The 22,538-nt window shown below is 54.1% G+C and overlaps 3 protein-coding genes across 5 annotated transcripts in view; 2 read left to right on the forward strand and 1 right to left on the reverse strand.

Moving 5' to 3' along the window:
* PSMD11 (proteasome 26S subunit, non-ATPase 11) overlaps nt 1-5,411 on the forward strand; it is a 41,596-nt gene extending 36,185 nt beyond the window's left edge. The window contains exons 10-14 of the mRNA XM_025361458.1: nt 1,347-1,472; nt 1,961-1,996; nt 2,256-2,307; nt 2,599-2,741; nt 2,863-5,411. Coding sequence (XP_025217243.1) covers nt 1,347-1,472; nt 1,961-1,996; nt 2,256-2,307; nt 2,599-2,741 — 357 coding nt within the window. The 3' untranslated portion in view covers nt 2,863-5,411. The remainder of the gene's footprint in view (nt 1-1,346; nt 1,473-1,960; nt 1,997-2,255; nt 2,308-2,598; nt 2,742-2,862) is intronic.
* A 3,693-nt stretch (nt 5,412-9,104) lies between these two features.
* On the forward strand, nt 9,105-13,397 carry CDK5R1 (cyclin dependent kinase 5 regulatory subunit 1). 3 transcript variants are annotated; one of them, XM_025363431.1, is made up of 2 exons: nt 9,105-9,304; nt 9,609-13,397. In XM_025363431.1, exon 2 carries the CDS (start codon nt 9,754-9,756, stop codon nt 10,675-10,677), a length of 924 nt encoding a protein of 307 aa, XP_025219216.1. In that variant the 5' UTR covers nt 9,105-9,304; nt 9,609-9,753; the 3' UTR covers nt 10,678-13,397. The 3 variants fall into 3 exon arrangements, with proteins under 3 accessions (XP_025219216.1, XP_025219217.1, XP_025219218.1); XM_025363432.1 differs by having other exon boundaries at nt 9,214-9,299; XM_025363433.1 differs by having other exon boundaries at nt 9,247-9,304; nt 9,613-13,397.
* Nucleotides 13,398-14,842: 1,445 nt separating this feature from the next.
* MYO1D (myosin ID) overlaps nt 14,843-22,538 on the reverse strand; it is a 386,969-nt gene continuing 379,273 nt past the window's right edge. Inside the window, exon 22 of the mRNA XM_025361795.1 lies at nt 14,843-17,154. Coding sequence (XP_025217580.1) covers nt 16,998-17,154 — 157 coding nt within the window. The 3' untranslated portion in view covers nt 14,843-16,997. The remainder of the gene's footprint in view (nt 17,155-22,538) is intronic.

Below are 22,538 nucleotides of genomic sequence, written 5' to 3' on the forward strand. Positions count from 1 at the left end.
TGATTAGATATTTGGGAAATACTAGGGCTAAACAAAATACTAGGGCCAATAATAATTAAAACACCTGATTTTGCTTAATAATTGCAGAGCCATATTATGCTGATGGCCCTCATAAAACTCCCAAGAGCTAGTTGTGGAATTCAGCATTTCCTATTCTTTATTTTTTTTATTTTTTTAATTTTTTTTGAGACGGAGTCTCGCTCTGTCGCCCAGACTGGAGTGCAGTGGCCGGATCTCAGCTCACTGCAAGCTCTGCCTCCTGGGTTTATGCCATTCTCCTGCCTCAGCCTCCCGAGTAGCTGGGACTACAGGCGCCCGCCACCTCGCCCGGCTAGTTTTTTGTATTTTTTTTTTAGTAGAGACGGGGTTTCACCGTGTTAGCCAGGATGGTCTCGATCTCCTGACCTTGTGATCCGCCCGTCTCGGCCTCCCAAAGTGCTGGGATTACAGGCTTGAGCCACCGCGCCCGGCCAGCATTTCCTATTCTTTAACCTCAATATTCTTTTTTTCCCCCCATGGAGACCCTAATTATTCTTTAGAATACATGCTGAGAAATGCTGGTGTAGCTAATTTGGTTCACGAGCCGAGTTGCTCTTGGGGCTTCCATGGATTGAGCTGTTGACCTGAAGCCTGCAGACAGAAAGATGGTCCCTAGGGTGATTCCACCTTTTTTGTTCTATTTTATAGTTTTTTTTCTCTTAAAGACTATCATAAAATAGCATTTTTTTTGTCTTTTTTTTTGAGACGGAGTCTTGCTCTGTCGCCCAGGCTGGAGTGCAGTGGCGCCATCTTGGCTCACTGCAAGCTCCGCCTCCCGGGTTCACGCCATTCTCCTGCCTCAGCCTCCTGAGTAGCTGGGAATACAGGTGCCCACCACCACACCTGGCTAATTTTTTGTATATTTAGTAGACATAGGGTTTCACCGTGTTAGCCAGGATGGTCTCGATCTCCTGACCTTGTGATCCACACGCCTCAGCCTCCCAAAGTGCTGGGATTACAGGCGTGAGCCACCGCGCCTGGCCAGAATAGCAGTTTTAAAAATTTATTTTTAAGAGATGGAGGCTCTCTGTGTTGCCCAGGCTGGACTTGAACTCTTGGGCTCCAGCAGTCCTCCCACATCAGTCTCCTGAGTAACTGCGACTTCAGGCGCATATGCCACCAAGCCAAACTTCCCTTTTAGTTCTTGACATTCCTTTTCTGCTTTGTATCATGCATCTGCCCAAATCTCCCCTAACTTCATTCAACCATGTAGTTTTATAAGGGCCAGCAAACTACCTAGGAAGCAGGAGTAGCATGACTTTCAAGTGATTCTCTGTGCCAATATCTGCGACTGGTTCTTTTGGCAGGCTCTGACAGATTACCGGGCAGAGCTCCGGGATGACCCAATCATCAGCACACACTTGGCCAAGTTGTATGATAACTTACTGGAGCAGAATCTGATCCGAGTCATTGAGCCTTTTTCCAGAGTACAGGTGAGAACCCTCTGGGGACTCCATTTCTGGCCGGGCATTCTCACTGTAGCCACATCCCTTCCACACCTGTCCAGAATGGGAACTCACTTGTAGGGGTGTGCCTGGTGGGCAAGAGGCCACCAAGAGCTTGGGCCTCTGTTGATAAAATGAACAAAAATCGAGGAGGAGATGCTGTGGGTAGAGGCATGTGGGTTGCCCCTGCATGTGTTCCGAGCAGTTTCCTCCTCGCTTTGAGTCACTGCATGTGTTGTACCTGTTTTCTGTATTGGGTGTGTGGGACAAGAGTCTGTTTATTGTGTGTAGCAATGAAGGGCGGGCAGATGGGAAGAACACAAGAGATTTAAGCACGGCCAAGGAGGGTCTTGTCTTGTATAGAGACATACATTAGAATTTTGAGAAATACAGCAGTTCCCCCTGTTCCCTCCCTTCTCTTATTGGAGGCAAAAGTAAAACTTTCAGTGTTGGTGTCTCTCTGCCTTTCCTTTTAGATTGAACACATATCTAGTCTCATCAAACTCTCCAAGGTAAGGAGTCTTAAGGCCATCTGCAGGGAGGAATGGGAACGGGTGGTGAGGAGGGATGGCACATGCACCTGATTGGCCTCATTGGAAAGCTCCTCAGCTTCTCAGTTGGGAGTGGGCAGTGTGGGCTAGAGTAGGAGTTGCATTGTTGCTATTTTGTTTTCAGTCCATTTGGTGTAAGACCCCTCCAACAAAGCTTTTGTGTCAGGGTGATCTCTGACTAGTGGATACGGGTCCCTTTAATCATGTGCTTTGATTTTAGGCCGACGTGGAAAGGAAATTATCACAGATGATTCTCGACAAGAAATTTCATGGTGAGTAGCAGTCACACAGGCAAGGGGGCTGGTGGTGGTGATGAGATGGTTGAAGAAGTTTATTTTCAAAGAAGATGTTCTATTTGTTTCCCCTGATGGTTCACCCTGGGGTCCTGGCCCCTCTTCCCCTGTGGTGAGAATGTGTAATAAGCATGTGTACATGGAATAGGGAGATGAATTCTATTTCCCTTCTTTTCTGGAGACAGTGAGTCAACTAGGGAGTGGGCTGCTTCACAAATGCTTTGTGTCTAATGTCACTTTTTACCTGGGTTGCCCTTGTGTTTCTTGCAGGGATTTTGGACCAGGGGGAGGGTGTTCTGATTATTTTCGATGAACCCCCAGTAGATAAAACTTATGAAGCTGCTCTGGAAACAATTCAGAACATGAGTAAAGTAGTGGATTCCCTCTACAACAAAGCCAAGAAACTGACATAGGTGAGTGCTGGCTTCAGGACCCCAGGGCTGGGCAGCTCTGTCTTCTGCGTGTCGAGACTGAAAACCTCCTCCTGGTGTCCTCATGGCTTCCTGATTGACACTGCTCTGTCTTCTCTTGCAGAGTTGGATCTGTAGCGGTCCTTTGGAGAGTGTGTGTGGCGGGAGAGTGAAACCTTGGGGGAAAATGCTAGGAGATTCTTTTTTCTTTTTGTTCTACTTTTCGCTCGGAAAGTTTTTAAATCTTCATTTGGTGCATCTGTATTCCAGCCAATAGGTGTGCCAGTTTTCATGTAATCTTTACTGGCCCAACTTGGGAGTGGGGAAATTGCTTAAAAAAAAAAGAAAAAGAAAAAAAAAAGATTATTCTAAATAAAAGGAAAAAGGCTTACACTACCTAAAGCTGTCCTCTCTGCCTCCTGGGAGAGGGCCGCAAAGCCAGGCACCCCGCCAACCACTGGGGGTCCTAATCCACCTGCTGGGCGTCACCTCTCCTCCTCCTCAGAATTGGGTGTTTGCTGACCATCAAAAGCAACGACTTTTTATTCTGTTTGTACTGAACCAAAACAAACAACTGTGTATAGACTGCTGTTTTCTTTTTTATTTGAAATGAGGCATTTTGGTGTTCTTTCCCCTGCCATACGGCCTGTCCGCCCTTCTCTCCCCACATTGGCTCCAGCAGAGTAGCCGAAGGTCCTGCCGCCGCCGCCACCACCACCACCACCACCACTGCAGCAACAACAGCAGCAGCGCCTGCACAGCTCCGCTCTGACCTGTGAAGGAATGGGGATGAGGCCAGGAGCTAGTGTCTACCATGGCCACACGGGGAGCAGTGTGGGCCCTTAGCCCCCAAGGGGCCTGCTGTGCATGTGGCTGTTTTTTTTTTTTTTTTTTTTAACACAGTAAACTAGATTAGTTGTCAGTGTTTTAATTGCCCCTCTTCTCCTCTCCTCTGCGTTCCTCTCCTCTCTTCTTTCCTCTCTCTCCCTTCTCTTTACCTCTCAACCAGAAGACCGCCATGTCTCTCTGCCTTCCTCCTCTTCCCTCCAGGGGAGCCAGGCTGTCTTTGAAATCCATGAGCTTCTCTCCCTCTCCCACTCCTCCTCTCCTGCTTTCAGATGGATTTATTCCTTTTTTTAAACAATGAACGTCGGAATGACACTGTGGGGTGTGTTTTTTTTTCTCTCTCTCTCTTTTTTTAAATTTTCTTTGTTTGATTTTTGAGCAACCTCATGTCCCCTTCCCAGGGAGCTTCTTAATTTACCTCTTAGAACTTGAGTGGATGGGAAGTAGAGCACTGTGTGTCAGCATGCTTTGTTTTCTGACACGATTACACAGCGAGGCTTTAATGCCATTTGGGTAGGTGAGCTTCTGCACCTTTGTTGTGCTGAACTGTATTTTCTTCTCTCATCTCTTCTTTGTCTTTTTCTTTTCCTCTCCTTCCTGCCTTCTTCCTGCTGGCATCCTTTTCTCTTCTTTACCTTCCTTGGATTATCCTTCCGGGTTTTCATAATACATTTATATTTTGTAAAAGGATTTTGTTGTACCAGGTTTTGCATCCTCACTGAATCTGACTGGCTTTTATTTTCCTCTCCAAAATCAGGTTTTTGTTCTCAACATTTCTCCCCATCATGTCCAGTCATTGTTTTGGTTTTGGCACCATCAGTATCAAATGTACAAACGGTTCTTGCTAACCAACACCAGGTATATCTGATGTTCAGATGAGTTCCAATAAAAATAATTTTTTTTTCAAAAGGTGTCTTTTCTTGAGTGCTGGAGGGCTTCCAAGCAAGCCCAGACAGCTCTGTGTAGCCCCACACTAGTCTAGCTCTCATCTGGCCAAAGCTGTTATCTCATTTGTGTAATGGGAGTCCTTAAGCTAAATTTGGGGTCCAAATTTGAAGGGCTTTGGGGGCAAGAAAGTTGGTGTGTGAGTTCTGAAGTTGGAAATGAATTCAGGTGTCTTTTTCCAGGGCAGCATGGTCCAGTGAGCACGTGTAGGGTTGGGCGGTAGATCCTCTGAGCCTACTTCCTCTTCTACTCAGTGAGGATGCTGCTTCCTTGGCAGGTGATTGTGATGTGAAGCTTAATAAGTCATAGACGTGCAGGTGTCTGGAGAGTCCTGACATACAGTTGTGGTTTCGTTTCCTTTTGGAATCTTCAAAGGCAGCGATTTTCATATTGCCTCACACCCTGGGGGGGCTCTGGGACCACCGGGGGACCTGCTAAATCCTCTTCAGTCTGAGCAGTTCAGCCATTGTCAGTTTTAGTATCGTCTCTGTATTTCACTTGCAGAAAGAGTTTTGCTTCTATAAAGGACTTTAAAAAGTACTCCAAAGAGATCTAGTTTTGGAGGAGAGGGGAGACGGTTTCTCAAACTTAGGGCAGTCCTGAGGAGCTCAGGCGGCAGCCCTTTTCTTGGTTCCCTTTGCGGGTCTTGGTCAGATGATGCCCTCTAGACCCGTGCTGTCCAATATGTAGCCGCTAGCCACGTGCAGCTGTGAGGCCCTTGCAATGTGGCTGGTTCGAGCTGTGATACACTGCAAGTGTAAACACAAACCAGACTTCGAAGGCTTAGTATGATAAGGAGTGTAAAATATGTCAATAACTTTTTTATATATGTGTTGAAATATTTTGGGTATTGGGTTAAATAAAATATATTATTGAAATTCACCTGTTTCCCTTTTACTTGTGTAATGTGGCTGCTAGAAAATATAAAGTTACCTATGTGGCTTCTATCTGTGGCTCACATTATTCTTTTCTTGGACAGCGCAGCTCTAGACCTCCAGGACCAGCAGTTGTGCCACTGCCTCCTCTCCCAGGCCTCTCATGACCTGAGTCCAGGCACAGCTGGGAAGGTCAGCTGGCTGGTGGGTTGGCCTGGGCCCGGTTCCCTCACCTCCCTTCTAGGCTCCAGCCTTCATGGTACCAGGACTTTGTGTGTTAATAAGGCTCTACTGGAGTTGGGAGCAGAGGCTCTGGTCCCCTGCTGTGTGCTAGTTATGTAATCTGTGCTGCCCAGAAGGGCCACTAGATGCTGCTCTATGATCCCTGAAAGAACAAAGCTGACTTCCTCAGGAGTAAGGGCTCAGGCCTGCTCTATTTGGAACCCTTCCTGGAAGCTGTAGCTGGCCCCCGCCTTGGCCTCCCTTCCTCAGGATGCTATGGGAAGTGGGGCATGCAGGAAAAGTGGACTCTCCAGCAGTGCATGGGCAGCCCAGCCCAGCAGGGAAGCTAACAAGCAGGCTGGCCCTTCAGGCAGCTAGAGATAGGCTATAGGCTAAGTAGGCTGATTGATGGGGGTGGGATTTGGAAATCTTCCCTGCAGTTCTATGATGAAGGCAGCTAGGAAGAAAACAGCCCTGCCTCATTCAACTGGGTTTGCCTTCTGGGTCCTTGATTCTGCTGTTTTTGGCAGTTGACTGCCCTTTCTTCCTTGCTTCCAGTTGGAGCAGTGATAGGAATTGGGGGTGGGGAGGTGGTGGTGGGTTGAGTGAAAAGAGGAGCTGTGTGGTGTCTGAAAACGAGCATAACAGGCATGGCCTGGGTAGGTAGGAGCTCCTGGAGACCCCTTCCCTCAGTCGCAGCAGTAAGTGGGCTGTCAGTGCCATTCCATTCCTGCTGTGCTGCAACTGTGACTTTGCTTGGACAAGTGTGAGGAGGCTGGTGTTCTGCCGAGAGCTCTTTTTGAAGGTGCTAGGGAAAGGCTGGCTGGACAAAGGTGAGAGGACACAGGGTGTGGCCTGGCTTGAAAAGGGCCATGCAGAGGCATGCCGCTCTGGTGTGGGAAGCAGGGTAGTGGGGTGAGCTTGGTCCGCTTCCCTGTGAATTAATTGGAATAGCTAGCATTGAGATTGAGAGTTAAAGGTAACAACAGAGTGGGCCCAGGTTTTTCTAGGGGGTGGATTTTTCTTTTTTTTAGCTGAAGTCTCACTCTGTCACCCAGGCTGGAAGGTAGTGGCGTGATACCGGCTCACTGCAACCACTGCCTCCCAGGTTCAAGCGATTCTCCTGCCTTAGCCTCCTGAGTAGCTGGGACTACAGGCGCCTGCCACCACGGCCAGCTAATTTTTTTTTTTAGTAGAGATGGGTTGTTCACCATGTTGGCCAGGCTGGTCTCAAACTCCTGACCTCAGGTGATCCGCCTGCCTTGGCCTCCGAAACTGCTGGACACAGTGTGGCACCACGCCTCGCCGGGGTGGATTATAGGCTTCAAAATTTGGACATGTTTTGGGAAGTGGAAAACATTTAACCTTGGCTCAACACTAGAATCTGAAGGGGGGCACAGAGCCAACTCAGAAGCTAGAGGCTCCAAGTAGGGGCTGAGGAAAAGAGGCTGGGGTTCGGCTTTCCTTTGAGAAGGAAGAGGGACACTTGGTCAGGGTCTCAAAGGAGATTGTTTCTTCTGGCTCCTTTTTTTTTTTTTTTTTTGAGATTTGCTCTTATTTCCCAGGCTGGAGTGCAATGGTGCGATCTCGGCTCACTGCAACCTCCGTCTCCCAGGTTCAAGCGATTCTCCTGCCTCAGCCTCCTGAGTAGCTGGGATTACCGGCATGCGTCACCACGCCCGGCTAATTTTTTTTTGTATTTTTAGTACAGATGGGGTTTCACTATGTTGGCCAGGCTGGTCTTGAACTCTTGACCTCAGGTGATCCGCCCGCCTCGGCCTCCCAAAGTGCTGGGAATTACAGGCATGAGCCACCATGTCCGGCCTCTTCTGGCTTCTTACTGTTAGATGCAGGAGGGTTGAGGACAGCTCCATTTGAAGAGCAGGTAGGCTTGTACACCGAGGAACATTCACAGGGAGGGGCACACTGAGCTGGGAGCCTGCCTTCCTCTTCTGAGTTCCCATAACAGCTGCTGTGGGTGTTCTGAAGGGCTGTGGACAAAGTTGTCCTCTGGGTACAGAGCAATGGACTTTCCACTGTATGCCTGCCCCCTAAGGTTCCTAAAGCCTGGAATTCCCATTGACAGAAATTTCTGAGTGGCACATAAACAAAATCCAGCACTTTCTGCCGTGATTGCAGCATTTTGAATGATGTCAGATTCCCATTCTGTTCCCCCTAGGGCAGTTGACAGGGCTGGCGCAGGGTGAAAGCCTAGTGGGCCAGAGTGGTCAGGTAATTGGGTGTCATCCTCTCCTCTGGAGTGCCACTACATCATCTCTAGGTCCAGAGATGATCTGGATTAAGACAGGGCTTAAGTCTCCTGTTTCCCAGGTTTGTGGTCAGTTTTGACTCAATCTCCAGAAACAAGGTAAAATAGTAAATGAACAACGGCCTTTGTGAAGGATCTGGATTCACATCCGACAGGAACAGCTCTTTGAGAACCAGAATTTTACTCAATTTCGCCAGCATCAAGTTCTTAAATTATACATACTTAGAACTGAAAACGTTTAAGAGGGTCAGAAAGCTGGCCAGAGGGGTAGTTGCTTCAGCTTTAATACAACAAAGAGGGCGAGTGGGAACTTCGAGGTCATATTTGTGACGGGCTCAGGCTTGGCTCTTGGTGGCCCGGAACTGCTACGGGCCACGCTTCTCTGGCTTGGATTTCTGAGGCCCACTCGGGCCACGGGCATCTACCCCGGGATGAGGGAACGGAGGCCCCAGAAGGGTGGCCAGAAACTATAGGACTGTCCACTCGAGGTACGCCTGGCACTTGGGAGGTCTCAGTAAAGGCTTCGCCTCTCCCCGCCCAGGGCCTTCTTTCCCGCGCTCCCTGGCTGCTTTCCACAGGGACGGGGATGTCAGGTGGAAGGAGGGAGCTACCGGCCCTGGCCTCGGCGGAGGACTCCTCACCAGGGCCCGGGCGGCAGCCTCCGAGAGGGCGGGCCGCGCGCTGCCAGGGCAGGACTCGGCCGAGAGCGCCCCCGCGGCCGGCAGCTGCGGGCGCCGCGGCGGGAACAAAGACAGCACGTGTCTGGGCGGGGCGCGGGCGGGGTCGGCCCTCAGCCCCGCCCTGCTCGGCGCCCGCCGAGCGTCAGCAGAGTTGGGCTGCGCGGGCGCCCGGGACTCTCAGGCGGCCGGGCTGCTGTTGGGCGGCGGCGCGGAGCCGGCGGCGAGCTGTGCGGGAGGGGCGGTCCCGAGGGGCGGGGCGGGCCGGCGCCGCGTGTCCCGTCGCCGCCGCCGAGTCCGGCTCCTAGATGGGGCCCGGTGCGTAGAGGTGCCTCCCGCTCGTCGCCGCGTCCTACCTGCACCGTGCGCGGCTCGAGCTGAGGACATCAACGGCCGCAACTCCCCGGCGAGACCAGGCCGGCGCGTGGACGGCGCGCGCGCCCCGCGAGGGAGGGCGCCGAGGCGCGCGCCGGGAGCGGGAGCGCGGCGGCGGCGGCGGCGGCGGCGGCGAAGAAGGTGCGGGCGGCCGAGCCGGGGGGCGGGGCCGCGGCGCCTGCAGAACCTTGGACAGAAGCTGCCGAGCCGCAGCCACCGCCGCCGCCGCCGCCGTCGCCGCCGCCGAGCGCGGGCACAGCCGATCCCCGCCGAGCGCTCCCGAGCGCCGGGACCGCGGCGGCAGAGCCGCGGCGCGCATTGCGGAGGGCGCGGAGCGCAGGAGCTGCCGCCTGCCGGGTAAGCCTGCGCTGGGCGGCCGTCCTTGGCCCAGAGGAGCCGGGCCCGGGTTGCGCCCGTGCGGGGTGTCCAGGCGGGGGTCCTCGTCCGCCTCCGTCGGCGCCCGGGCCCCTCCCAGCTGCGCTTGGGGACCGCAGCGGCGGCGGCGGGCGGGGGTGCTGCAGTGGAGGCGGCGAGGCTGCGGCGCGGGGGCGCGGGGCCGCGGGTAGGGCCCGGGACTGGGGCCGCGGGGTCCGCCGAGGCGCGGGGCAGAGGGGCGCGGCGCGGAGCCCAGCTTGGCGCTAAGAACCATCTTGTTTTCCAGGCAGATCCAAGGGGGCAGCACGCTTCCCGGGAGCGCCCCCGCCTCCTTCCCGGGGCCACCGCAGGCTCCGTGAGTGGTTTTATCCCTCCGGCCGGCAGGCTGGGCGCGCAGGGGCGCGAGCCCCCGCCCGGCGCGCAGCGGCACCATGGGCACGGTGCTGTCCCTGTCCCCCAGCTACCGGAAGGCCACGCTGTTTGAGGATGGCGCGGCCACCGTGGGCCACTATACGGCCGTACAGAACAGCAAGAACGCCAAGGACAAGAACCTGAAGCGCCACTCCATCATCTCCGTGCTGCCTTGGAAGAGAATCGTGGCCGTGTCGGCCAAGAAGAAGAACTCCAAGAAGGTGCAGCCCAACAGCAGCTACCAGAACAACATCACGCACCTCAACAATGAGAACCTGAAGAAGTCGCTGTCGTGCGCCAACCTGTCCACATTCGCCCAGCCCCCACCGGCCCAGCCGCCCGCACCCCCGGCCAGCCAGCTCTCGGGCTCCCAGACCGGGGGCTCCTCCTCGGTCAAGAAAGCCCCTCACCCTGCCGTCACCTCCGCAGGGACGCCCAAACGGGTCATCGTCCAGGCGTCCACCAGCGAGCTGCTGCGCTGCCTGGGTGAGTTTCTCTGCCGCCGGTGCTACCGCCTGAAGCACCTGTCCCCCACGGACCCCGTGCTCTGGCTGCGCAGCGTGGACCGCTCGCTGCTTCTGCAGGGCTGGCAGGACCAGGGCTTCATCACGCCGGCCAACGTGGTCTTCCTCTACATGCTCTGCAGGGATGTTATCTCCTCCGAGGTGGGCTCGGATCATGAGCTCCAGGCCGTCCTGCTGACGTGCCTGTACCTCTCCTACTCCTACATGGGCAACGAGATCTCCTACCCGCTCAAGCCCTTCCTGGTGGAGAGCTGCAAGGAGGCCTTTTGGGACCGTTGCCTCTCTGTCATCAACCTCATGAGCTCAAAGATGCTGCAGATAAATGCCGACCCACACTACTTCACACAGGTCTTCTCCGACCTGAAGAACGAGAGCGGCCAGGAGGACAAGAAGCGGCTCCTCCTAGGCCTGGATCGGTGAGCACTGTAGCCTGCGCCATGGCTCAAGGATTCAATGCATTTTTAAAAATTTATTATTAAATCAGTTTTGTGTACAGTATGTGTCTAGCAAAGCCACCAAGGGCCTCACCTTTCCCACAGTCTCTCCCTGGGGTTTTTTCAGCCCTGCCAAGAACTCTGGGCACTTTTGAACTCACGAGCCTTGTGCAAAACCCAGAAGATGTATTCAGAGCCACCCAGGCCACTGACCTCCCACTTTGGGGAACTCAAAGAACTGACCTGCCCCTGCCGCCTGTGCCCTTGCTGGGTCCAGGGTAGGCGAGGCTGCCGGCTGCACCCTGTATGGCGCTAGAGAGGGGACTCTGGCTGCCTGGCCCAGGGAGGAATTGGGGTTTCTGGTTGGAGGCCCTTTTCTGGCTCCTGTGTGGAGTTACTCGCTCTCCCAGAGGCTCCTGGAGCCATCCACCCTAACTGAGCTGCCAGTGGGGTCATGAGGCGAGATCCCCGCTGCGCTGGGACATCTTCAATCTAGGCGAGGCGAAGCTGAGCAGGTCTAGTGGAAAGACTGTGTCTGGTCGTTTGACCACACACCGCCCTGATTTGCTGTTTTCTTTTTTAGGGAGAAGGGCTTTCCTTTAGTGGAGAAATGGAACTCGCCCCTTGCCCCCTTGTCTGCTGCTCGCAGCCGCATTGCTGGTATTGGCCGATGAGCTGCTTTGACTCATTACTTTTTCTCATTTTGGGTCCCAGCTAAAGAGGTGGGGTGAAGCTGGAGACGACTTTCCTGGGTGAATTTTTCTTTTGAATAATGCAGTGCAGTCGCCCTGTGGCAAATGCCAGGACAGCTGCAGGTGCCCATTAGCAACGCCTGCCTTCTGGGCAAGGTGAGGGATGCCATACCTTGAGACCAAGCCGGTGCCCACCTAAGGGCTAAGGCCTCTTGCTGGTGCACATGACATTTGTCCTGCAGAACTGGGGGGAAGGCGATGTGGTGGCCCCACCCCCACCCCTGTTAATTTAAAGCTGTTTCCAAACAGTTGAGTTTCTTCTAAAGAGGAAGACTTGCCCGACAGGGACCAGTGAGACAGCCGGATCTTGGAGACAATTACAAGACGGGAGTGAGACTCCTGATTGCTCTGGAAGCCTGCTGATTTCTACAACTGATCATTTGCCGCTGCTGGTTTTGGTTTCCACCTTACCCTACTGGCTGTAAAAACACAAATGTGTACTTTATTGATTTTCTTTCTCATTCTCCGGTATTGGTGGCTTGGGACTTGGGAGAGGGAGCAAGCCTTCCTCCATGGCCCGTCACTCTGCTGTGGAGAACAAAGACCAATGTGAAGACGCTACAGAGGATTCTGTCTTCCAGGCCCAGTCCCCCCGGGAGTGCTGGAATGGGGACCTGGGGTGGGGAGGCAGAGAGAGGGTCACTTTACGTAGGATTAGGTTCAAGGTGGTTACCAATTTCAGCACAAGCACTACTGAAATTTACACAAAAAGAAAGCTGTGAAATTGAAGTCCCAGTGTTAAGAGTCCTGAAGCAGAACCTGGTGGCCGGAGGCATTCCCAGAGGTGGGGAAGAGAGCCTGCCCTGCCGGAGAGCATCTGCCTGGCTGCACCTGAGGCCCAGCGGAGCCGTTCGTAGGACTGTCGGATAATCGGTGCAGCATTGGAAGGAGCCTGCGGCTGCTGGCACAGACTTCACACAGCACCTCCTCTCTGCTGGGTTTCCACACAGCCTGTCTTCAGATCCTGCTGCCGCATGCGACCAGAGGTGGGATGCCCCTGGTGGCATGGAAGAGGGAGGGTCAGTGCCAAGTCTCAGGAGGAGGGCGCATGTGTGTATCACCTTCAGCTGGTGGAAGCTGACCTGGAGTTGTGCGGTTACATTGCATCCACAGGATTCCAGTTGCGTGTCTGTTTCCTTCTCTTTCTCCGTATTTATTTTTTTATTCTTTGGAAGAGGTGGACATTTTGGAAGTGGTGGGGACTAAAGGAAGAACTCTATAGTTCCCTCAGTGTGAAGCCTGTCGTGTTCTCTCTCTCCCCTTGCACTGGTCATCAGTATTGTGTAAACGAACAACTGATATACTTGAGTGTGCAAGCAAAGAACCCATTTGCCATGCTGCTATGAAGACTACTTTTAGAACAACAATAAAAAAAACCTACAAAAAAACCTTTATTCTTTAATTGTTGCTTTTACAGTGATATTGTGCATGCAAACCAGGAGCATTTTGTGTCTTAAGAAAAATAATCTTAGAACAGATGGCTGTGAAAATTACACCCATGCACAGAACAAGCCACAGGAATAATAGTTCAGGATTTGGTTTTTCTCTTTTTCTTGTAAACCTGGAGGGTTGATATATTCTTTCCATGCAGTTATTAGAACTTAGTTTTGTTCCAACAGTTAAACTTGCAATGAAAAGAAAATGTGCCATTTTTTTTTCACTTGGAATTATTCATAGCTGTATATTTGAAACTGCTAATTACACACGTGTGATGTATGTTGGTTTTTTAGTGCAATTTCTTCTGTAGCTATTCTTTGACCAAACTGTGGGTATTGTTAATATTAATTTATATTTGTCTCATTTTGTATGTATGTGTAGTGTGTTTGTGAGTATGTGTGGTTTATAATCTGACAAAGTCATGAAGCTCAGTTTGGCTGTAATTTAATTCCCCTTCCCTTATTTTTATTTATTTTTGTACTGTGCTGATTCAATAAAATGCACTGACCATCCATTACAGAGACCTCTTTTTGTGGGCAGGCTGGGGCCCCCTTTAATAAATGATTCATGCACTCAGAACGTAATTGGATTTGTGTTATGGGGGAGGGGAGGACAGAGTTGGGGGCCAGGGCTTAACACACTAAGGTGATTAAGAAGGAAGCACAGGTTAAGTCAGCTTTGGTTTAGCGTCGGCCGAGGCGGGGGCAGCTGTTTCCCAAAGGCTCCCGTGGCAGAGCTGGGTGACTGGAACCTCCAGCCAAGGAGGGTCAGGCCCAAGCATGGCCTGGTGAGGTCTGGCCAGGTGGGTTCTGCAGAGGCTCTGGGCCCTAGACTCTGTGTGTCGAGGTGTGGCTCTGAAGCTGCTGCTCCCACATATACTTGGGCTTGGCTCTGCTCTGAGCTCCCTTCCCCCGGGGTCTCCCAGGCTAGCGGGGGTGGGCTGGCATCCACATGGGCCAACCCTGTGGGTTTAGCTCCATGCGGGTTTCCAGGAGGGAGAAATCCAGCCCTGTGGCTCCCAGGGAAGCAGCCACTCCAGCCCATAATTGCGGCATGGGTGGGGTTCCCACCAGCTCTATCTGTGCCTGTCCTGACTGCCAGCCTGAGGCCTGCACGTGCCACTGGTGTCAGCCTCAGGAAGATGGTAATGGGGACGCTGGACGTGGCTCTCCCCAGGCCCTGCACCCTGCGGTCTGAAGCTGCCCCTGAGTACTAGGAAAGTCTTTCTTGTCCTCAAGTTGTAGCCTGGGAGCTGTCAGCCTTGTGATCAAGGCCACTTGCTTTCCGCAAAGCAACTCCCTTCGTCTGAGTTACAGAAGCCAGTGCTGCATGTTCTTTTCTGCCAATGACCAGTGACCGGTAGCACCCTGGCTGCAGGACCCTTGGGTGCTGGCCGTGCCCTGTTGCTCCTTCAGGGCCTTGCTCCCTTCCCCAGGAGGAGGTGCTGCTTCCTCTCACTCTCCCAGCCGCCCCCGCACTTCCTCCCAGCCCTTTCACTGGGCTAGCCTGGCCTGTCCCCAGTCTGCTACTGTAAGTCTCTGAGCCTTTCCTTTCTCCCAGCCGCCCCCACACTTCCTCCCAGCCCTTTCACTGGGCTAGCCTGGCCTGTCCCCAGTCTGCTACTGTAAGTCTCTGAGCCTTTCCTTTCTACATACATGCTTCTGTTGCAGTAAACATGTTCCCTGGCACCAAGCAGTGTGCTTCCGGCTGCCAGTGCACAGGCCTCAAGATGGCAGGAGAAAGTGCTGGGACTCAACCCCATGGCCTCCTTCCCTCCTCTCACCTCCTGTCCACAGCTTACTTCTTGCTCACTTTTTGTTCCAAAGCTTCAGGCAAATCATCCTCCATTTTACATTATTTGTGCTTAACTCTCCCTTCTATCCTCTCAGATAATGGTTGACTTTATATAAGCAAAAATTTCACAAAGTTTTCAGTGACAGATAAACAAAACACCTTTAAAAATAAGATTTAATGCTTTATTGCTCTTGATGGTAAATCAAAATATGCTTTAGAAATAAAGTTAATTTACTGGAAAATAGGAGTTTTTGCACCAAACCATAAAATTGCATTTCATTACATCAAGAGAAACCCCCTCATTGTCTACAATCACTGTGCCCGCTTCCTTTCCCCTCAGCACCCAGGACACGTGTCTGAGATCACACCCTAAATTCCTGATCCTTTTGCAGTTGCCACATACTGTGGCTTCTTTTAGTACATCATAAAAAAGTGCTTGTCCTGTGGCCTCAGCTGGGAGGCCCTGGCGCTGGGGCTGAGGGGCCCAAGGCACCGTACAAAGGCCAGGAGGAAGGAACCCAAACCCAGGCCCTCCTCCTGCCCTCCAGCCTTTGACAGGCTACTCATTTGGCATAATCTGTTTTGGTGTGTTTAAAACATACATTTGCATGTGTCTAGTGTAAAGCAACAAGTGTGGGGAAATAAGTGGAAGGAGAGAGGAAGTTCCAGTTAGATGGTTCCACTAGTGTCTACTGGTAATTGGCAAAATGATGAGCGTTGCTAACCTGGGCTGGGGGCACCTCTGCCTATGCAGGCAGCTGACCAGGCTTGGGGAATGAGAAAGGGTTCCCAAGGACAGGATGCCGGCGGGATTCTTTGTTGCAAACTGCACACAGTGCAATTTTTGGGAAGCAGGGATGGGGAGCGGGCATGAGACCAGGTTGTTGGGACCACTCGGGCCAGGCCCTGGGTGAGGCACAGGAGGCTGCCCACAGGCACTTGGTGGGTTCTGCTGGGTGAGGGTGGGAGGACGGGAGCATGGTGGGGCAGCGTCTGTGGCATGATGGGAAGAAGCTTCAGTACGTCCCTCTCTTGCACCCCTGCCCACTCCACCTGAGGCGCGGGCTCCCCTCATCCTCTCACCACCTGCCTGAGGCGCGGGCTCCCCTCACTTTCTCATCACCTGAGGCATTTGCTCTGAGCCTCTACTTCCCTCAAGGCCTCCTCAGCAGCTGGGGCTCAGTGGGGAGGGTTGTCTCAGAAGGCCCCTGAGGCATACATGCTTTTGCTGGGCAGAAACCGGCTAGCTGGCAGTTCTCCCTGGCACCAGGTTCACGGGCGCAGGCCCCAAGGGGCCGTGCAGGGTGTGGGGTGGGTGTCCTGGCCTGGCCTGCAGTGCCAGGACCCCACACTGTGCTGCTGCCCTGCTTCCCGTCATCCTGTGCCTTGACCCCGCCCTTGCTGTTTCACTGAGTAGGAAACGTAGTGGGAGGTGGTCCAGAGGGAAAGCGGCCAACCCTGAGGGCTGCCCTCATCCCGGCAGCTCCCCATTCTCATTAGGATTCCTGACCCAAGTGTAGTGACAGCAGGTATCTGATTAGCAACCCCGCACACAGTGAAAGTATCTATAAGAGGGCCACGGTCACAGGCTGCGAGTGAAGTAAGATGATCCTTGTTTGGAGCGTGCCACGCTGTCCTCTCCAGAGTGGTGGTCAGAGGCCCTGACAGGGACCTTGGTGGCAAAGAGAGTCTCCCGGGGGAGAATCTGGGCAGGATGGACTCACTCTGCTCGACGGGCTGTTCTGCTCCTGCCACTGGCTCCTGGCTGAGGGGCTGGCCCTGTGGGTGTCTCTGCTCACCCAGTGGCTTTGGCTGGTGGCTGGGAGTTGGGTGGGGGAGGTGGTCCGCTGAACTCTGAGCTGAGCCTCCCTGAGCTGGGTCCCCAGGGCTAGCTCACCTTGGGCGAGAGAGGTGGCTGTGGGGCTCCCAGAGAGCGGGGCACCTGCATCCCGACCCCTGCCCTCTACAGGGTCAGCAGCAGGGCACCTGCCTAGGTGCTCCGACTTGACCTGGCCAAGGGGCACCCCCACCAACTAAAGGCACCATCCAGTTGCCTCTGGGTGAGACTGGTCTGGACGTCAGCCCAGGGGTCTGGGCGGGGCACCAGGGTCTTTGGTTTATTGAGCAGGGACCGTGGACGGTCAGGACAGAGGAAGATGATACCAAAGGCAGAAAGCCAGGAAGGAAACCTCACAGGGACGGGGCTCCTCCGGGAGGGGCCCTCACAGCAGGTTTCTAGCGGGCATGGGCTGGGAGGCAGCAGCTGGACTGGGACCCAGAACTCGGAGCGTGGCCAGGCTCTGGGCCAGGCCTCTGCGGGGCGTCAGTTCCCGGGCACGCTGAGGATGAAGCCCGAGCGGTTCTTGGTGAAGTCGGGCTGGGGCTGGTTGAGCCGCGTCTCCACGGAGACGGTGCACTTCTTCCCGTGCAGGCTACACTGTACTGGGTTGGTGACGTTCACTTGAAGGTGGCGCTTCTCACTGCAAGAACCAAAAACACCAGACGGGCAGTGAGCAGGCGGCATGAGAACAGGGCACCTCCCCGGCAGCTCCCGGTCACCACTGGCTCTGGCTTGGTCTGCTTCCTCCACAAGTGTTCGGAGGATGCCTGAAGGGCCCCAGAGAGGCCGAGGAATGCGAGCGTGGCACTGGCTGGGCCTCCAACCAGAGCCTGGGCACCGTGGCAGGGCCCTTGGCTCCCACGCCAGCACATGGGACTGGACAGTGGAGGGCCATGTGGTTGAACAGATGCCACCAGGCCTCTGGCTGGGGCTGAGGACCAAGCCCTCGGGGCCTTCGGTGTGCGAGGGCTGGGGTTCTGACTGACACTAATCCATCCTGCGGGAGACCCGTGCCACACGCCCCGGTGAGAGAGAGATGTCTCCCGCTCCTGGCTGGTCCCCGCCTGTCACAGCCCGGCTGTGGAAGTGGGCCTGAGCCGGGTTTCCCCAAGCGAGAGGCTGCTCTCATGTGGAGCTGGGCCGCTTGGCTGGTTGCCCACCCTGGTGGCCGCAGAACAGTGCGGCCGGCACCCCACCGTGGGCTGCAGGGAGCCCTGTGTGGCAGGAGCCCCGCTGGCCTGGGAGCACATGAAGGCGGCCTCAGCCGGGTGTCTGGGCTCCAGGTCGGGTGCAGAGGCGGAAGCTGTGCTCTTCCTGCTAGGCAGAGCCAGAGCCCTTCCGCTAGCTCCTCACACGGCGCTGAACATGCTAAGAAACGGTTGCTGGTTTTAAAAGCAGAGACACTTGTCGCAATAGGCTGGCCCCCTAATATTTGCTCACACAGGCAGCACAATTCCATGCTGTACCTCAGCTTGTGCCTTGTCAGCTCTGAGCTGGGAGGCGAGAGGAGAAAGGAGGAAGGCCTCCTGGCCTCGGAGCCTCCAGTCAGGACTGGCTGGCTCTGTTCCGTATGCCAAAAGCCCTGGGAATTTCACTGCTCTCAGGATGGCGTCTGGGGCGTGGGCAGGTTTGTCCCGCTTTGAACGTCCTGCTGGACTTAGGGAGCTGCTCTTAGTGCTGGGCAGTGAATGCCGAGCTGTCGTGTCCACATGGCTAGGGGAAGGCCAGGGCCAAGGCCAGCACGTGCTGAGCTTCTGCCCAGCCTGGAGGCGTCTTCACCAGGCCATGAGCACGTGAGGCACTTTCTAAGCACTGGCTGCCCGGGAGGCGCAACTGCTCAGAGGCCGAGGCAGCTCAAAGGGCCCCGATGTGCAGTGTCTCCAGGGGGTCAGCGTGCCCCCATGGAGTAATGGGTGTCACTAGAGCACCCGGCCCAGCACACGCTTTCTGAGGACACCTTGTGGGCACGCCCCACAGCAGGCCCCAAAGTTTCAGAGGTACGTGCGGGGTGCTCAGGGGCTGTCCTCGTGGCTGTCTCCTCCCTGCTTTCTCACAGACACACGAAGAGACCCCGGTTGTCACTTGTGGGCATTAGGTATCTAATACTTAATGTCTTGTCAGCTGCAGCTAAAACCTTGGCTTAGACAGCTATTTTTAAGCAGACTTGGACATAAAAATAGCAGAGCCCAGCAGAGGCAGTGACTCAGGCCCTCTTCCACTCTTGTGGGCACCAGGGCTGCTCTGCAGGGCTCATGTGTGGCCCTTGGCAGCGGGGTCCAGGTGGGGCCCCTGCGGCCCTCGTGCTGGACCAGATGCCTCGAGGACCAGGCTGGTCCCTGAGCTGGGGGTGGCCTCCCTACCTCCCCTCTGTCAACCTGGTGTGGTGTTGGGTTCCCCTCACTGGACTCTTGTCCTCTGGGAGCCTCCCTCCTCACCCTGGCAGCGGCTTCCCCCCTGCCCGCCCTCCTGGAGGGCCTGTGCCCTTCCCTGTGGTGGAGTCCAGGCTCTGCCCTCGCCCTTCCCTGAGGAACTGCATGTACACAGTGGGTTCCAGAATCACCTGGTGACTCAGTCTGAGGGAACGGGCTCTAAACAGGCCACACTCCATGTCAGCTCAAAAAAACTAAGACAGAAAATGGGAACCATTAGTTCACCCTCACCCTCTCGCGTTCAGACAATCGGGACATGCTCCTCTGTGCAGGGCTCTCCTGACCCCCGCCCAGCAGGGGGGCCCCTGCCTCCACCCTCCCTGTTTCCTCTGGGCTCCGTGTATCTCCAGGATGCAGGGTTCGGGCTGGTGGGAAAATGGGGAGAAGCAAATAACTGCCATAAAATGGCACAGGTGTGGTGGCTCACGCTTGTAATCCCAACACTCTGGGAGGCAGAGGAGGGAGGATTGATTGAGGCCAGGAGTTCAAGACCAGCCTAGGCAACATAGCCTATAGCCCAGGAGCCCATAGCTCCTCTCTACAAAAAATAAAAAACAAACTAATCAGCCGGGTGTGGTGGCCTGTGCTTGTAATCCTAGTTCCCTGGGAGGCTGAGGCAGGAGGATCGCCCAAGCCCAGGAATTCAAGGCTGGGGTGAGCTATGATGGTGCCACTGCACACCAGCCGGGGGCAACAGTGAGATCTTGTCTCTAAATAAATAAGTAAATTGGCACCCAGGATATTGTCCTCAGGGAGTTGTAGGATAAAAAATGCAGCAGAGAGGCCGGGCGTGGTGGCTTAAGCCTGTAATCCCTGCATTTTGGGAGGCCGAGGCGGGTGGATCATGAGGTCAGGAGATCGAGACCATCCTGGCTAACACGGTGAAACCCTGTCTCTACTAAAAAATACAAAAACTAGCTGGACGAGGTGGCGGGCGCCTGTAGTCCCAGCTACTCGGGAGGCTGAGGCAGGAGAATGGCGTGAACCCGGGAGGCGGAGCTTGCAGTGAGCTGAGATCCGGCCACTGCACTCCAGCCTGGGCGACAGAGCGAGACTCCGTCTCAAAAAAAAAAAAAAAAAAAAAAAAAGAAAAGAAATGCAGCAGAGAACCCCTGCTCCAGATTGCTGCTTCTCACACGGGTTGGGCTGAAACCTTTTCCTCCTGCCCCCTGGTGTCCCTGTCAGTAGGTCCCGTGGAGTACTTGCTGCCTGGGGGAGGCCCTTCCTCAGGGAGTGTCCAGCAGAGGGAAAAGCAGACCACGCTCTGGAAGGTCCAAGCCAATCATGCACAAGTCAACAGCGCTCCCACTGGCGGGCCGGCTCCTCTCCCCTACCCAAGGCCACCACTCTGCTGAAATGAAGGTTCTCGAATAGCAAGAAGGAAGGCAGAAGTTGGACACTGGATCCTTCTGGGCTGTGGATGTGGATGAGCTGTGGGCCCCTTTCCCTCTCCCTGTCCTACTTCTGCTGTGCCAGCCCCACAGCTGCTCAGTCTCCTCCCTGGTGGTGGGTACTGCCCCAGGACAGCCAGTTGGTCCTCTCCTTCCCATTGGCAATTCTGGCTCTCCGGCATTCCACACCACGGGCCCAGCCCATGGGGCCTGGCGGAGGAAGTGTTCCTGCCAGCTCTTCTCTTTGGGTGGAGAAGCCCCAGCGCTGCAGGAGACAGGGAGGCAGTGCAGAGACTCGCCCGAGTGCTGAGGCTGGCGGGACCTGTCCCTCTCCTGGACCACGGATATTGATCTGAGGCGAACATCCACTTCCCACTTCCCCAGAACATCCCCCAACTGAACAAAAATCAGTAACACTTTAGGAAAGAAAAGGTGGTATTTCGTGGCGGTCCCCACACTGCCCCTCCCAGGACTTTGTTTTCTAAGCCCACCTGAGCTCTCTCCTGATCCCTCTGAGCAGGGCCTAAGGGTGGGAGAGTCTGGATTCTGTCCTGGTCTTGCCAAGCTTCCTGGCTTCACAACCTCGTTCAAGTCACTTAAACCTCTGTCTGGTTTTTACAACCATCAAACCATCTACCCTCCAGGCGCTCCACAAGGACTGACTCCACGGCAGGCACCGGTTGGCACTGGAAACATGGAACCTGAGCTGGGAGCCAGACAGGGGTCTTCCTGAGAGCCTGGGAAGCTGCCTGCCCTCGTGGAATTTACAGTCTGAGGAGGGATGCACAGGAGACGCTCTGAAGGATGTGAAGCACTGTGTGTGAAACACGCGCCAATTCCTTGCTTCACAGAAGGAATTTTCACTGCTTTCTCAGTTAAGTGTCAAGAACTTCCAAAAGAGATGGTTCAAGAGAGCTATTATTATTGAATCAGATTATGTTCTTCACATTTTAGCATAGCTCACAAAACCATATGAATGTTTCTGTTTTGAATATTCTCTTCCTAAATATTTTACATCTTGTGGGGAGGGGTTTGGATTCTGATTCTGTGCTTAAATCCTACAAGTAGGCCGGGCACGGTGGCTCACGCCTATAATCCCAGCACTTTGGGAGGCTGAGGCGGGGAGATCACGAGGTCAGGAGTTTGAGGCCAGTCTGACCAATATAGTGAAACCCCTATGTTGAACCAATATAGTGAAACCCCTATATTTTAATTTTTAAATATAAAAATTAGCCAGGTGAGGTGGCGTGTGCCTGTAGTTCCATCTACTCGGGAGGCTGAGGCAGGAAAATCGCTTGAACCTGGGAGGCAGAGGTTGTAGTGAGCCGAGATCATACCACTACACTCCAGCCTGGGCAACAGAGCAAGACTCCCTCTCAAACAAAACAAAACAAACAACAACAAAAAACGTCCTACAAGTGTCAAGCATGGTAGTGCACACCTGTAGTCCCAGCTACTCTGGAGGCTGAGGTAGGAGGATCACTTGAGCCCAGTTCAAGACCAGCCTGGGCAACATATTGAGACCCTGTCTCTAACAATAAAATTAAAAAGGCGGCCGGGCGCAGTAGGTCTTGCCTGTAATCCCAGCACTTTGGGAGGCAGAGGCAGGTGGATCATGAGGTCAGTAGATCCAGACCATCCTGGCCAACATGGTGAAACCCCGTCTCTACTAAAAATACAAAAATTAGCCGGGTGTGATGGTGTGTGCCTGCAATCTCAGCTACTCGGGAGGCTGAGGCAGAAGAATCGCTTGAACCCGAGAGGCTGAGGTTGTAGTGAGCCAAGATCACGCCACTTTACTCCAGCCTGGGTGACAGAGCAAGACTCCATCTCGAAAAATAAAAAAATAAAAAAAATAAAAATAAAAAGCCAAGTATGGTGGCTCACACCTGTAATCCCAGCACTTCGGGAGGCGGAAGCTGGCAGATTGCTTGAGCTTAGAGGTTCGAGACCAGCCTGGGCAACATGGTGAAATACTGTCTCTACAAAAAAAAAATTTTAAATTAGCTGGGTGTGGTGGCGTGGGCCTGTAGTCCCAGCTACTTGGGAGACTGAGGTGGGAGAATCGCTTGACCCTGGGAGGCGGAGGTTGTGGTGAGCCGAGACTGTGCCACCGCACTCCAGCCTGAGTGACAGAGCAAGACCCCATCTTTGAAAAATAAAAAATAAAACAAAATTAAAAAATAACCCTACAAGTTTAATGG

Source organism: Theropithecus gelada, chromosome 16, assembly GCF_003255815.1.
Source record: "Theropithecus gelada isolate Dixy chromosome 16, Tgel_1.0, whole genome shotgun sequence".
NCBI classification, from domain to species: Eukaryota; Metazoa; Chordata; class Mammalia; order Primates; family Cercopithecidae; genus Theropithecus; species Theropithecus gelada.